At 52.3% G+C, this 12708-nt stretch overlaps 3 protein-coding genes and 1 pseudogene across 3 annotated transcripts; 2 read left to right on the top strand and 2 right to left on the bottom strand.

Moving 5' to 3' along the window:
* Positions 1 to 1254: 1254 nt before the first annotated feature.
* On the top strand, positions 1255 to 2056 carry SAPIO_CDS3471 (Uncharacterized protein; the record flags this gene model as incomplete). Its single annotated transcript, XM_016786256.1, has 2 exons — positions 1255 to 1785; positions 1874 to 2056. 2 exons carry the CDS (start codon positions 1255 to 1257, stop codon positions 2054 to 2056), a joined length of 714 nt encoding a protein of 237 aa, XP_016644262.1.
* A 16-nt stretch (positions 2057 to 2072) lies between these two features.
* SAPIO_CDS3472 (Uncharacterized protein) lies at positions 2073 to 3069 on the bottom strand (the record flags this gene model as incomplete). Its single annotated transcript, XM_016786257.1, has 2 exons — positions 2073 to 2279; positions 2332 to 3069. The coding sequence occupies 2 exons, from the start codon at positions 3067 to 3069 to the stop codon at positions 2073 to 2075; spliced, it is 945 nt and encodes a 314-aa protein (XP_016644263.1).
* A 2028-nt stretch (positions 3070 to 5097) lies between these two features.
* Positions 5098 to 5937, bottom strand: SAPIO_CDS3473 (annotated as a pseudogene; the record flags this gene model as incomplete).
* A 4850-nt stretch (positions 5938 to 10787) lies between these two features.
* SAPIO_CDS3474 (uncharacterized protein) lies at positions 10788 to 12574 on the top strand (the record flags this gene model as incomplete). Its single annotated transcript, XM_016786258.1, has 3 exons — positions 10788 to 11071; positions 11305 to 11853; positions 11914 to 12574. The coding sequence occupies 3 exons, from the start codon at positions 10788 to 10790 to the stop codon at positions 12572 to 12574; spliced, it is 1494 nt and encodes a 497-aa protein (XP_016644264.1).
* Between the last annotated feature and the right edge of the window lie 134 nt (positions 12575 to 12708).

Raw genomic sequence — 12708 nt, forward strand, 5'->3', positions numbered from 1 at the left:
CCTGCGCCCTGATGATCAGTGGTTAGCGTAAAACTTTCAATGGCAGCAACGGATTTCGTCTCCCCACCCGGTGAGGACCTGATTCAGAAATCTTCCTGCCTCAGCGGTTCGTAAGGCACGAAGTAGTGTGCTTCCTACTTGTATGAAGTGCAGGAGCAGGCTGGGCAGACCACCCAGAGAAACGAGGGGGGCCAACACCAAGCCACGTGGGGAAACGACTCCCACCGAAAGGAACAACCGCATATTAACTTTGACCTTGGGACCTTGTCCATGAGAAAACAGTTTGAGCATGACCGATAAAGAGCTCCAGGTCAAGGGGTCCAGAACGCCAGGTTGGAAAGAGTGACCTTTTTAGTACAATTTTCGTCCCATTGGAGCCGCCCTAAAATTAATTTCATTATAAACGTGAGGCACGCCTGTGTTTTCAACCGACACAGCCGCAATCAAGACTGCCGAGCAGGGGCGTCGATACGACATATAATTCTCACGCCTTCCTCATGACTGACCTGAGCAGGCCGAACCCATGTCCCGTCATTTTAGGAGACCCAGCGGGCGGTGGGCGACAAAATCCCGACTGACGCGTCAATCCTACTAACCCCAATAAACAGGATCTCACGATAGTCAATATTCACCTGCGTCGTCTGGGAAACAACTCAAACAGTGTGTCATCTCAATTGAGTCGCTCCGGATCCGGCTCGGAGAGAATAACTATGAAGAAGTTTTAGAGAATGAAACAATGTGTGGAAGGTTCGAAGGGGGGGAACTTGAGAGAAAAGCTCAGGATGATCACAAGCTAGTCAACAAATGAGTGAGGGAAGCATCAATTCAGCATCAAACAGAGGAAAGAAGTGGGTGCACGGCTCACGGCTAACAATTCCCAAAGTCATGGGCAGCTCTTGCTGTATTATGCCTATCATGAATTTATAAGCCAGCTGTATAATCTCAAGGAAACGTGCAGCCATGCTCGGGACTATGCATTCTCTATCTATGCATCTGGAAGGCGCGAGTGGTGACAGCTGCAGGCTCAGCACTTCGTATGGGTGTGAATCACCAAGTCTTAACCTCCACCGACCGACCTGAATTGAGAAGTCATGGCAGACCAATATCGCATTCCGATCAATCCACACGCCAGCAGTGGCTTCTCAGCCAATATAAATACGCCTCTAGCCTGATCGCCGCCAAGCCTCTCGTTGATCCTAGCCATCCTCGAGCCCAAAACTCCTCTTTTCATGCCAAGCACAGGCAAAGGTCAAGATGGCCGACGGCACGAAGAATCTCCCATACTGGCAGATCGGCGTTCCGGAAGAGGAACGGACAGAAGAGTGTCCCGAATACCTGCGAAACATGAAGGTCCGGGACTTGGAGATTCTCAACATACCCGACTCCGAATTCTCCATCATGGCCTGGGAGGAGGTGCTGACGGAGGTCGCGGCGAATCGGATCGACTATCTCCGCCGCCTTCCCTCGGACTTGCGCCGATACCATGCTTTTACTTGGAAACTCAAGCAGGACTACGGAAGTGTCACGAACTTTCTTCTCGAGAAGAGGCTCGGGTGGAGCTTGCCTCTGGAGCCAAGGGGCGCCCCGTTCGAGTGCAGCGGTGATATTAAGATTCTGTACAATGACTGGCCCTACGGCGTTGACCCACGCATCGTCCACCTTTTGGTGTGGACCAAGTTTCCGCTACGGGAGGATCCTGAGACTGGAGACCTTACGGCTGAGGAGAGGGTTGCCATCGACGAATACGTGAATAAGACTTTCCGGACTAAAGTCCCTGCGGATCAAGTACGAACCATCCTTCTTTCTCGCTTCTGCTATTTTTCCAATCGCACACGTGTTTTCACTTTTTTTTTAACCTGGAGCTCTTCACTAGGTGTTGTGGTTCCGCAACTGGAACAGCCTCAAGTCGGTTCGAACCGTCGAGCATTTCCATGTGATGCTCTTTGACCCTGACATGGAGTTCGTCAAGGGGATTACGAACGGGGACATTCCATATTCTAGGAGAATCATGGCCAACGTTGAAATCCCGAACGACTCCCATCCCGCCGTCGCATGAATCGTCAGCAAGTGCTTCACGATTGTGCGGATGAGTTTGACAGAAACTCGATCCCTGCACCTTCTGCAAGGGGTACAGCAACGGGCTTTTCAAGCTGAATCTTAACTTGCCATGCATCCGGCAACGAGGGCTCTCTCGGCGCGTCGCTTCTCGTGGCGTTTATTGAGGAAACTAAATCCACAGCTAGGGCCTCAAGGGTACCGAAGGATGAATTCGACATGTTCTAGAGGGTTCAGGGACCTTAGTCAGTACATTCGGTGCACGCACAAACATACCACTCTCGCGGGGTTGGATGGGGGCCGATGGAGGTGACCTGCCTTGTGGATAGCTTTCTCTAATGCCGGATAGACGTCGGTAGTCTCAATAAATTTGTCAATCTTGATATCCGCAATGACCAGCTGCTTCGCTTCCCTCTCGTTGGTGTTAATGCCTATCAACGTAGGCACCTGTAACTTGTGAAGCTGCAAGCATACTCCATACACGTCCACCTCAGGTCCCAGAGGCCCCATCTCGAAAAGCGAAGTACCCGTCAAGCTCACCCCACCGCCAGACAAGGTCGCCTTCGGCAAGTGAAGTGTGACGCTCAAGTATCTAACGCCAGAAAGGTTCAAAAACGCCTTCTCAACATCCACGGCCCCTGGCGCCGGTGACCCATCGACGCCAACACTCGCGAGCTCCCACCAGATAATATCCAGCAGGCGGCGCAGCGAGACAGCGGCGCCATCACCAGCGGCGGCAGCGGTATCCACCTCGCGGAGGGTGGCAAGGACAGCCTTGCTCAGACGGCCATAGTGGACGGTGTCGGTCTCGACCTTGTCGGTGGACGAGGACTCGGCGAAGGGCTGGGCGAGGGAGACTTCGACGGAGACCAGGATGGGCTGGGATTTGTTCGGGCGACCCCAGGCGTCGACGCCGATGCGGGCGGTGGATTGGAGGTTGCGGATGCGAATGAGGGCGTGGGGTTCGCCTGCTTTGGCTTTTACGGCCCAGGTGCTGGTGAGGGTTGGTGGCATGGTGATGGCCAGGTGGAGGGGTGGTGGTTGGGTGAGGGGTAGCTTGAGCTTGTCGAAGGTGGGGTTGAAGGATGGAGAGGTTGAGCTGTATCGAAGCTGAGAGCTGTTTGCTTCGAGTGAGGGTGGAGATGCTGTTGGTGGGTCAATTCCACCTTGACGAGGGTGGATTGTAGTTTGGTGGATTTTGTGGGCTTGGTGGAAGACTGGAAGTTGATGATTTATGGTCAAGGAGAGCTTGAAGGGATGAAATTTGTGTGCAAACTAAATGTACTGGAGGGGAGGTAGATGTCAAACAAAGTAGACACAATCCGTCGACGTCATGATCTCATCCCTCCATTTTCACTGCCCATATCCCATGCTGCGATTGACATTTCCAGGACAGGAATATGGAGAATGGATTGCAACTAGAATATTCTTCAGAATTGAATGAATATTAGCTTCTTGTCTTGTCTGCCTCGTTTTGTTCTGTGCATGCCTCCATATGTAGCCAGTTCAGATCTCGCATTGTGCCTAAGACCAAGCTTGTGTATAATTTAACAACAGAGTTAAACCCAGCTCTATACAAACTATCCCCGTCATAGGCTCAGGGCAGCTAGAGTAGGTAGGGGGCATGTTCTAGACTAGTCAAGACTGCGATGCTAACGATTAGATCTTAGAGTCCTCAAGGTCTGTCTATACACATTTCCATTTTCTTCGACGAAGCTTAAAGAAAGCAATAAGTCCAGAAACTATCTATAAAGTACGGCATCAATGCAGCTAGAAGGAAAGCCAAGTCCCACTCGAGCCTTAATATCAGAAAGGTTGCTAGAACCAACCCATCGAGAATCAACCTGTCCCTTTCATCCGAGCACACTAAGCTGAGAAGGAGCCTAACATCTCCTCCAACACTGGAGCTCATCCTTCCGAAGCACCAGAGTCGGATGTTAATTACGAGTTTCCGATATGAAACTAGGACCGGTAACCGGCATGCGGTTCCGCGACAATACGTGGCACTCAAGGAGGCTGTGGGCTGTTGGATGCTGGGCTGCCCGGCTGCCCGGTGACGGAACACCCCAGGCTGCTTCCAGGTAATTGAAGACCCATCGACGGATGGAACCTGGGCTGGACATCGTACATACCGATGATGTTGTTCTCCCATAGATTGGCTTGGATATGGCGGAGGTTTCTTCACGCTACTCACCCGGCAGACGGTTTAAGTCAAACTAATAGACGAAAGCCGGGTTGGGACCATGCGAAACTAGCAACCTTGATGCTAATAAATTTGATCCATAATACCCCACGAAACACCCCTAGAGCCGCAATCCTCTTGGATCATCCTGCAACATTGACGCTTAGCCTTTCCTTTCTACAAAGGTACACCATGGTTATATGGACGACCCTCGGACCATGCAAAGTTTAGGTCCCGGACCCAAGACCGGAGCTCGGACTGTCCTCACCAATGCCTCTGCAGCAAGGTTGAAGTACTTGGTCTTAAATATTGATGGAGGCTCGAGTGAGCCCTACTTTATGCAAAGCGGAGCATTGACATCAGGGGTCCAGGCCCTGCTTCGTCATGGTTGCGGTGAGGGTCAGGGACTTTGAAAGGGGAGATCTGATGGGACCAAGTTCCCGCTAGAATTCCCCTGCTGCGACCTGGCATCTGTAAAAGCGTACGAAGTAAAGTAGAGCAAAGACGTTCTCATTTGGGACAGACGCATATTTTTGAAACTTTTTCCCCAGTTCGGGTGAATCCGAGCAACTGGGTCGAGTACTCAATGATAGAGGATGCTTTGAAATAAAAGGATATCATTTGTATGTAAACTGAAATCAGTAAGGAAAACTGAACGGAGCGAAAGACTACCAAACCTCCCATTGCACGTCACCCCCTTGTGTAGGTGGGCGGAAAGCGTTTTAAACCCAACACCAAAACCCCTGGGTGCCCAAAAGATAATACACAGGGAAACTTCAAGAGCCCCTCCAAAACCCAATAAGCTAGTATACAAACAAGAAACGAAGTGAAAGGAGGTTGCAGCGGTATATGGCTGTGGGCTACCTCCAGGTAGAATGCAACTTAGCTCGCCTGCTACTTCTCGTCTTGAGGCCAACCTCGCCGTTGATCATCAGACTCCTCCACCTTCGTCCAACGCTGTGACGATCCTTCCCCAGACTCCGAGCGCAGTCCTGCCAGTCCGACTTGGTCAGCTTAAGCTTCTCCAGCACAAGCTCCACCAGTATCCGGTCGTCCTCAGCAGTCCACTCGTCATGTCCTTGGGTGGATAGGTCCTGGTCTTGGTTGACACTTAGACCTTGGCTGGACTCTAATTGCCTAAGGTGTAGATCGTGGTAATCAGACCTCCCGAGACCGAGAGGCATGGCTTCGGGGGCTAACCTCGCACGCTTGGGAGTCTGAGGCGCAGGTTGCTGCACTTCGGCATCCCCTCCTGCCTCTGCTGAGATCTCAAGATCGCTCTCAATATCGTCATTCTCGTCAACATCGTCCCTGCCCATGTCATCGTCTAGAGCGCGCCTCCTCTTATTCACGCCGCGCGGCGCTTGGCGTTTCACGATTCGCTTGCGAGGAAGAGTATATTCGGAGGAGCTTTCGGGCTTCGCGCGAGGCCGTAGACGGAGTTTTAGAGGAGGAGGTTCGGCGTACGACATGGGCGGTGTAGGAAGTTGGTGTGCTGGAGGAGGCGAGGAGGCGGTAGTGGTAGCAGTCGGTGTCGCAATAAGGGCCTGTAGAGAGCGACACGTGTTGACTATATTGCCGAAGGCGTTTTGTGCTGTGACAGTTGGTGGGCTCGCGGGAGGCGAAGCGAACAGCGCGGCTTGGAGACGAGTTGTCGCGGTTTGCGACGAGTCGCATTGGAGCGCAGAGGGTAACAGCATGTTCGCAGAGCGCAGTAGGGTTTAATAGGAATTTGTTATGGAAGGGTTTTTAGCTTAAATGGATTGGAAGAGTGGTACGATTGCAATTGCGACTGGAGCGTTGGTGTGGGCAATTTTTGCGACCGTGATGCGACGAGACCTGAGACGACTTGCGCTGCGCAAATGGAGCGAGAATTTTAGTGGTTTGATTTTGTGTCGCTCGACGAGAAGAGCACGGCGCCAATATCTAGTAGTAGCGAACAGAAATTTTCGACTTGCGATCTAGTGGCAGGCGTGTCTCGGAGGGCCGGTTGGGTATGGTGATCTGGCGAGATGGCGGTATGGTGTAAGTGGGAAGATTAACAGAATAGATCGAGGATGGTGGGGGGGAGAGGGTTGGCGCCAACGGGATATTTGACAGCGGAGAGCCCCAGGACCAGCGGGAGGGGAGAAACGAGAATGGCACCCAAGATTCAGGAAACAGCACGTTGAGGCAAGCCAGGAATGACGGGGGTACGAAGTCGTGCAGCAGATGGCGGGAATGGACTTTAATGGGTACGCGACAGGGGTGGTTGCAGGCGCGAGGTGGGCAGGTGGACGAGAGTAGTGTAGCGTATCAGTGCAATGGAGCACTGTACTTCGTAAAAGTACAAAGTACACTTTATACAGATGATGACGGGATGACGAGGGTACGATGTACAAGTGGGAGCAAGTGCGAGGACGAGAGCAGGTGGACAGTGGAGGGTGTGTCAAGGGTGGGAGCACAACCCGGAACGGGAACACTCTGCTTGAGTAAATGAGTGGAGGCCTAGTGGGTATGAAACTCGAATTCCAATCTTCCCGTTTGCGGGAGGGCACAAAGGTGGTCTGCGAGTCTTAAATGCCTGTGTACAGGGTGCAATGCATGCCATCGATGGATGCATCAGTGACTGCAGCTTTATGCTCCGTGCTTCGCGACTCTTCCTCTGGCTCGCTGGGAACTCGATTTGTCTGTGGCAGCGGCATCTGGCCTGAGCGCTGCTGGAATTTCTTATCCTGAGCAATCTGGCGAACCTCACAAGTCCATGCCAGGATTTCCAGCGTACCTGATGGCATTCAATATGGCAGAAGCAAGCAACTCAAAGGCGAGGGGGAGAGAAGGAACTCGGCTCCAGTGTGGGTGGAATCGAGCATCGAGTGTCGAGTATTGAGGATGGACGAGCAGCAGGACGAAAGTGGGTGGGAATGTGGCAGCCAAGCCCGGTTCACCAGATGCATGTCGTACCTATATTGATATGCAGCTAATCTACTTGAAGAGCAGGTCCGTGGTACAGTTCCTCGACCGCCAAGTTGCCCCAGCTGGAGTGTCTCAACCGTGTTCCACGCGGATGGCGAGATGCCACTATGGATCGTCAATGTACTCGAGACCTGGCTTAGCGGTATCTCTCGCCCGCCCCTCACCTTTTGCTGTGCGAGTGCTTGATCCGTGCTCTTCCAATGCCGTCCGTTGCTATTCCTTTACTCACTCAAATGTCCCTCCTCCTCCGCCTCTCCTCCTGCAGTAGCGCACCTGTATGTCCTAGACGCGGCCCCCTGTTGCAGTTCGTTGATGTGTGGTTAAGGACTTGGCTCGACCTCGACAATGTCCATACATTCCCCCTCTCCCCTCTCCATTATTCCCTCTCCCGATCATCGTTCTCAAATCCCATGATGGAGGGATGACTTTGTGCGTAACCTTCTTGCAGCAACCACTGCACTCCGTGATGCACTCCAAGACAGACCAATGCAAGGGCCTCGATCAGACGGACCCCTTTTCCCGTCTGTCCTCCTTCGGATGCTAGACTAGACAATGTATTTGGATCTCGACCGAGGGAGTGAAGGTTCATCGCCAGAACTATTCCGTGTCTCAGCTCAGAGATCCCACTTACGGTTCGCCACGGGCGAAGCGGGGGAAAAGCGGCAAAAGGTATTCACACTCCGTCGGTTGCCTATCTTTGGGCCCGTGTCACTCTGACCAAGGCACTTTTTCTGTTTTATCCTAGGATTATTGCTCTCGTGTATCAAACTCACGTATGACGACCATTCCTGTTACAACGTGTGGAAGGAGAGAGTGAGTGACGGATCAAGATTCAAAAAGCCCGGCTGAGATGCCTAGTAGGGCATTGAAATATATTACCTCTCGAACTTTTCGATGTCAAGACCTGGTTAAACGACTACGAATCCCGCCCTTTCCTGGAAATAATCCTGTCCTGTGACTGTCAATGGCTCTGCGCGGGATTAATATTGCCATCCTTCCCCCGTCTCCGATTCGCAACACAAGCGAGACATACTAATACCCATTCCTTTAGCCGCGGCGTTCGCGGAGCTATGTACCTTCGTAGGGGCAGCCATCGTACTTCTTAATGGAGGGTAGAAGGGCTAGCCCGCTTGGTACGAACCCCCGAGTGTTAATGAGACTCAAGGCGGCGGCCAGCTGGTCAGACATTTTCGTCGATACGATACGCAAGGGGGCTTCGTCTAGACTCTCAAGGGAGCCCGATAAACCAAACCCGTGTCTTATCATTGATCTTTTCCCGGGTCTAGCTTCGAGTCAATCCAAGTTCTGGCATCTTTTCTGGTACTTTGTAAATGAACTATGAATTTCCACTCGGCGTGGATTATCATATTGGATCGGCCACGAACGGTCTGGTGTCTCAACTAGCCACTCTTTCGGGTCCGGAGGAGAATACAACATTTCTGGAAGTGGTTGGTGTGATGGAGAAGCCTCAAATCGTCAGTTGGCCCTCCCTTTCCGCCAGAACCGTGAAGAGATTGATTGGGGGGGAGGGGGTGTAGATGTCTGCTCTCAGTTAGCGTTCCTTTTGAGAAGTCGTGATAATTTAGATGGTCACCCAACCGCACAATTCATTTCCCGCACGTCTCCTACTGCATTATCTTCATTTGGTCCAGCCCGGATGGTCAAATGACCCCCGTGCATCCAGCAGCAACATCGTGCAATCTTCAGGGTCGGTCTATACTTCGTAATACTCAAGATCCCGAAGCGGAAAGAATAGTATACACTTTACTCCTCGGCGACAGTCCAGGGCATGCACTAATTTAGTACTATTCCTCTAATAAAACCGGGCCCGCTTCTCCCGCTAAGTTTGGCTTGCCCTTACAAAGTAAATCGTTCGAGAGTGATCTCTTCATCCAACACTAAGGAGCCGGATGCAGAATGTGAGTGGAGCTACGAAGGAATCTAGTAGCTGTGTAAACCCTTATGGTCTGAGCCATCCACGGATCGGATCTCTGGTTTTTCATCGGTGTTGGGCCCCCACGATTCTTGTGTTGCGGAATGACCACTTCTTGCCTCTTACCATGGTCTGTGGTCATCATCGTCATCATGGAACACGACAAGTTCTGGTAGCGACTAGATATCTGCCGCTGCATCCCGATAAGATTTACGCAGTCTGCGCTTTGATTTTGTTTCAACTGCAAGTGCTTTGGGGGAGGGGTACCGGCTTTGTTCCAGCGTCATGATGCCTGCCCCATTCGTGATTGGCGACAGTGACAGAGATAATACTCCGAGTAAGAACCAAAAAGTACTTCGTAAAGCGAGAAAACAGGTTGAAATCGAGGTGGGTGGGGGGAATGTCCATGACCATGACCATTGTGACGTCTCACGACGACCCTGGGAACGCAACGCGCTACGGGACGCGTCAAGACGCGATCCCGTTAAATTGAACACTGTGTACTTCTGTAATTGACCAGTCAACGGATGAGAATGGACCCACATATTTAACTGTTTTGAGTAAGCACGTCTGACCCCGCCCGCCTGATGATTGGCGCTTTGGTTTCTCTTTCCCCCCCGCTCTTACCGGCTGTTACCAAATGACTTCGACTGGAGGGTTCGTATCAATCATATCTTTATGCCTCAGGCCGCAAGGCATAAATAAGATCATGAACTTCCTGCCAAGAAATGGCTGCCGCTTCCATGGTTCCAAATGTAACGCTGGCAAATGTGGGTTTCCTTCATTGTCCGCATTATTATTATCAGCTTCCGTCCTTAAAATAGGATTCTGGTGCCCTGAATGGCCCGGCCCAACCAAGTCGCTTCCACTGACCACCTCGGGCTCCAATTATCAGACGTCGTGTGTCATACCAGCAGGGCTGATGATGGGCGGTGTGCTGGTTCCAACCAACCGGCCTGTTTACCCTTTCTTGCCATTCAGGTCAATACTAATGTCGCCCAGCTTTTCGGCACCGACCCACGTCAATTGCCCCAAAGTTACGCTGCTTGACAGACGAACAGCGGAGAAGCTGTGAAAGCAGCAAGAGGGAGAAAGACAGAGAGGAAAGGAAGCTTGAGAGCGGAAATCTCTGCAGGCCAGCCCTTACTATCCGGGAGGAGGTTGGGCGCGGGGTGGGGATGTCATCCATTCTATCGGATTGACCGCAGACAATACTCCCACAACCCAGCCTGATGATACGTCGTACATACCTAGTCCAGCTGAGTGGTGGCTGGTCTATGCTGTCCTTCTTGCCTTGGTCGAAGAAGATGATTCGGTTACATTCGACCTCGCATTGAGTAGTTGCAGGCTAGTCCCAGGTGTTCTCGGCTGCTGATCGTGGCGAGGACCAATTGTCCCGGATTGTGTTCATGATATTTTTCGTCCTTCCCATGCCGCCGGACCTCGCTGTGGCCTGAGTAAGTAGTAGTACACACCAGGCTCGAGTGGCTTTTCTTTTCCCCTCCGTCAAAATGTCGCACCGGTTCCGTCTCGCTCTTACTTAGGAGGACTTACTCCTGGTGATCCGTCTTTTCTTTTCTTCTTTTTGTTTTCGTCTCTTTCTCTCTTTTTTGCTTGGTTTCTTTCTAGTAGTTTTGTAGATTCTCACGACATGATCTCAGGATGGAGCCCCCACCAAGTCTCCGCACCATCCTTGCCCTTGGAGTATTGATATTTCTTCCGCTTGTTAACTCCTGGCCGACCTCGGATCGAACCCCAGACCTCCACAAGACTACTCTCGCCGACGACGTTTCCTTTCTTCTCTACGACCCATGGCCTGCCCGCGTAGGTTTAGAACCACATTATGGCGGCCAGCGAACCCTGTGGCTCAGGAAACGAGAGTGCCTGGAGAACGGCAGTAACTACTGTTTTGCCGAGAAGGACGGCTTTTGCCCGGATTGCGGAGGGTGCTGCTCCCTAGGTGCAGATCGATGGTGTTGCCAGGATGCCACTGCTACATGCTGTCCGGGAAAGGCTTGTTGCTCTGCCGGGGCAACTTGTTGCGGAACTGGATGTTGTGAGAAAGGCCGGAAGTGCACTGATGGAAAGTGCGAGCTCCCAGTGTAAGCGTCGTATTGACCTCCGAGACCAAGTCTCTATGTCCATACTCGCATATTTGTAGACTAACGGGAAGTAATAGCACTACCGTCACCTCGACAAAGACGGTGCAGACGACTTTAACGCATACCGAGGTGGAGGTCGTGACTGTGCATTTGCAAGTCGAGGAGACCTTGACTGTTAACTCGATCGTTACAACAACCATCACATCTGATCAAGGCACCCAGACTGAGGTTACATATGTGACGACGACGCTGGTGGTGAAACGACATGTTCCCGCTCTCACACCGGACGCCGAATCCGCCACGCCGACCCGAGTAAAGGCAAGAAGCGATTTGCCCTCCGGAGCTTTGGCAAGGACCTTTGTAGTCTTATGGAGGGGGTTAATCTTTGGCGGCAACCTCCACCCCCTGCTCGACGACAGCCTACCTATCTCTCCAACCGAGGCAAGACATTGTACACTTCGCAGCGCCTCGAAGTTACAGCGTCGCCAGAATGATGGCAGCACGTCAACTTCGACGGTCATCGTCACCACCACTGAGGTATCTCGAACTACCGTAAAAGACTCGAAAACTACGACGAATCTCGAAACGACTACCATCACCACCACTATCTATTACACGAGCACGAGGTGGGTATTTGCTACTGCTGTTTGAGTACCCGATGAATGCATTCTAACTGTTGTGCACAGAGTTGTCGGTGCGCGGGAAACAGTATCCAGCACCTCAACGGTTACAGTCTCCTCTAAACAGCCCAATACACGCACAATAACGTCGACAAGCACGTTCCTCGTCGACCCAACCGAGATGCCCCAAACTGGTAACACATCACCGACCGACGCCCCAAATTCGCAAACGGCTGCCGAAGACTCCAAGTCGAAGCGCCTCCCAACAGGTACCATCGTCGGTATCGGCGTCGGATCGGGCATTGCCGCCCTTGCCATCGGCATCCTCGTATTCCTTCTCTGGCGGCGCTCCAAGAACAAGAAGCAAGCCCAGGGCGGGTTCCCGCCGGACTTTATCCTCGCGCCCGCTCCCGCACCCATCCCCCCTTCTCCCCGGAAGCGAAGCGGCACCTACCCTTCGTCTACGCCGTGGGCCAGACCAGCGAATAGTTCCCCTCCCAGCACTCGGGGCCACAACCGGTCTATATCCGAGGCCACGACGCAGGTCCCCTCGTCCCATGTGTCGGTGGAGCTTCATGGAGATTCTGCACCGAGGGGTGGATGGCTGCCTTCGAGAGCCTTTGATCCGCCGCCCGAGCAAACGGAGAGGCCGCAGATGAGGACGATTCCTCATCCTAGTACAAGTACCGTGGGGCGAATGACCAGATTTGCAGAACTAGACACTTAAGATACATACAGCTGGGAAAGCTAAAAGGGGAAAGGGTAGGTGGTGGTTTCTTCATTTGGGGTATTATTGGCTGGCATACATATCACGACATGATGATCTTTGTTTCCTTTGTTTGGGTTGGTATGCGGTTCATG

The sequence above is a fragment of the Scedosporium apiospermum genome (assembly GCF_000732125.1).
Source record: "Scedosporium apiospermum strain IHEM 14462 chromosome Unknown SEQ_SAPIO_0088, whole genome shotgun sequence".
In the NCBI taxonomy this organism is placed as follows: domain Eukaryota; kingdom Fungi; phylum Ascomycota; class Sordariomycetes; order Microascales; family Microascaceae; genus Scedosporium; species Scedosporium apiospermum.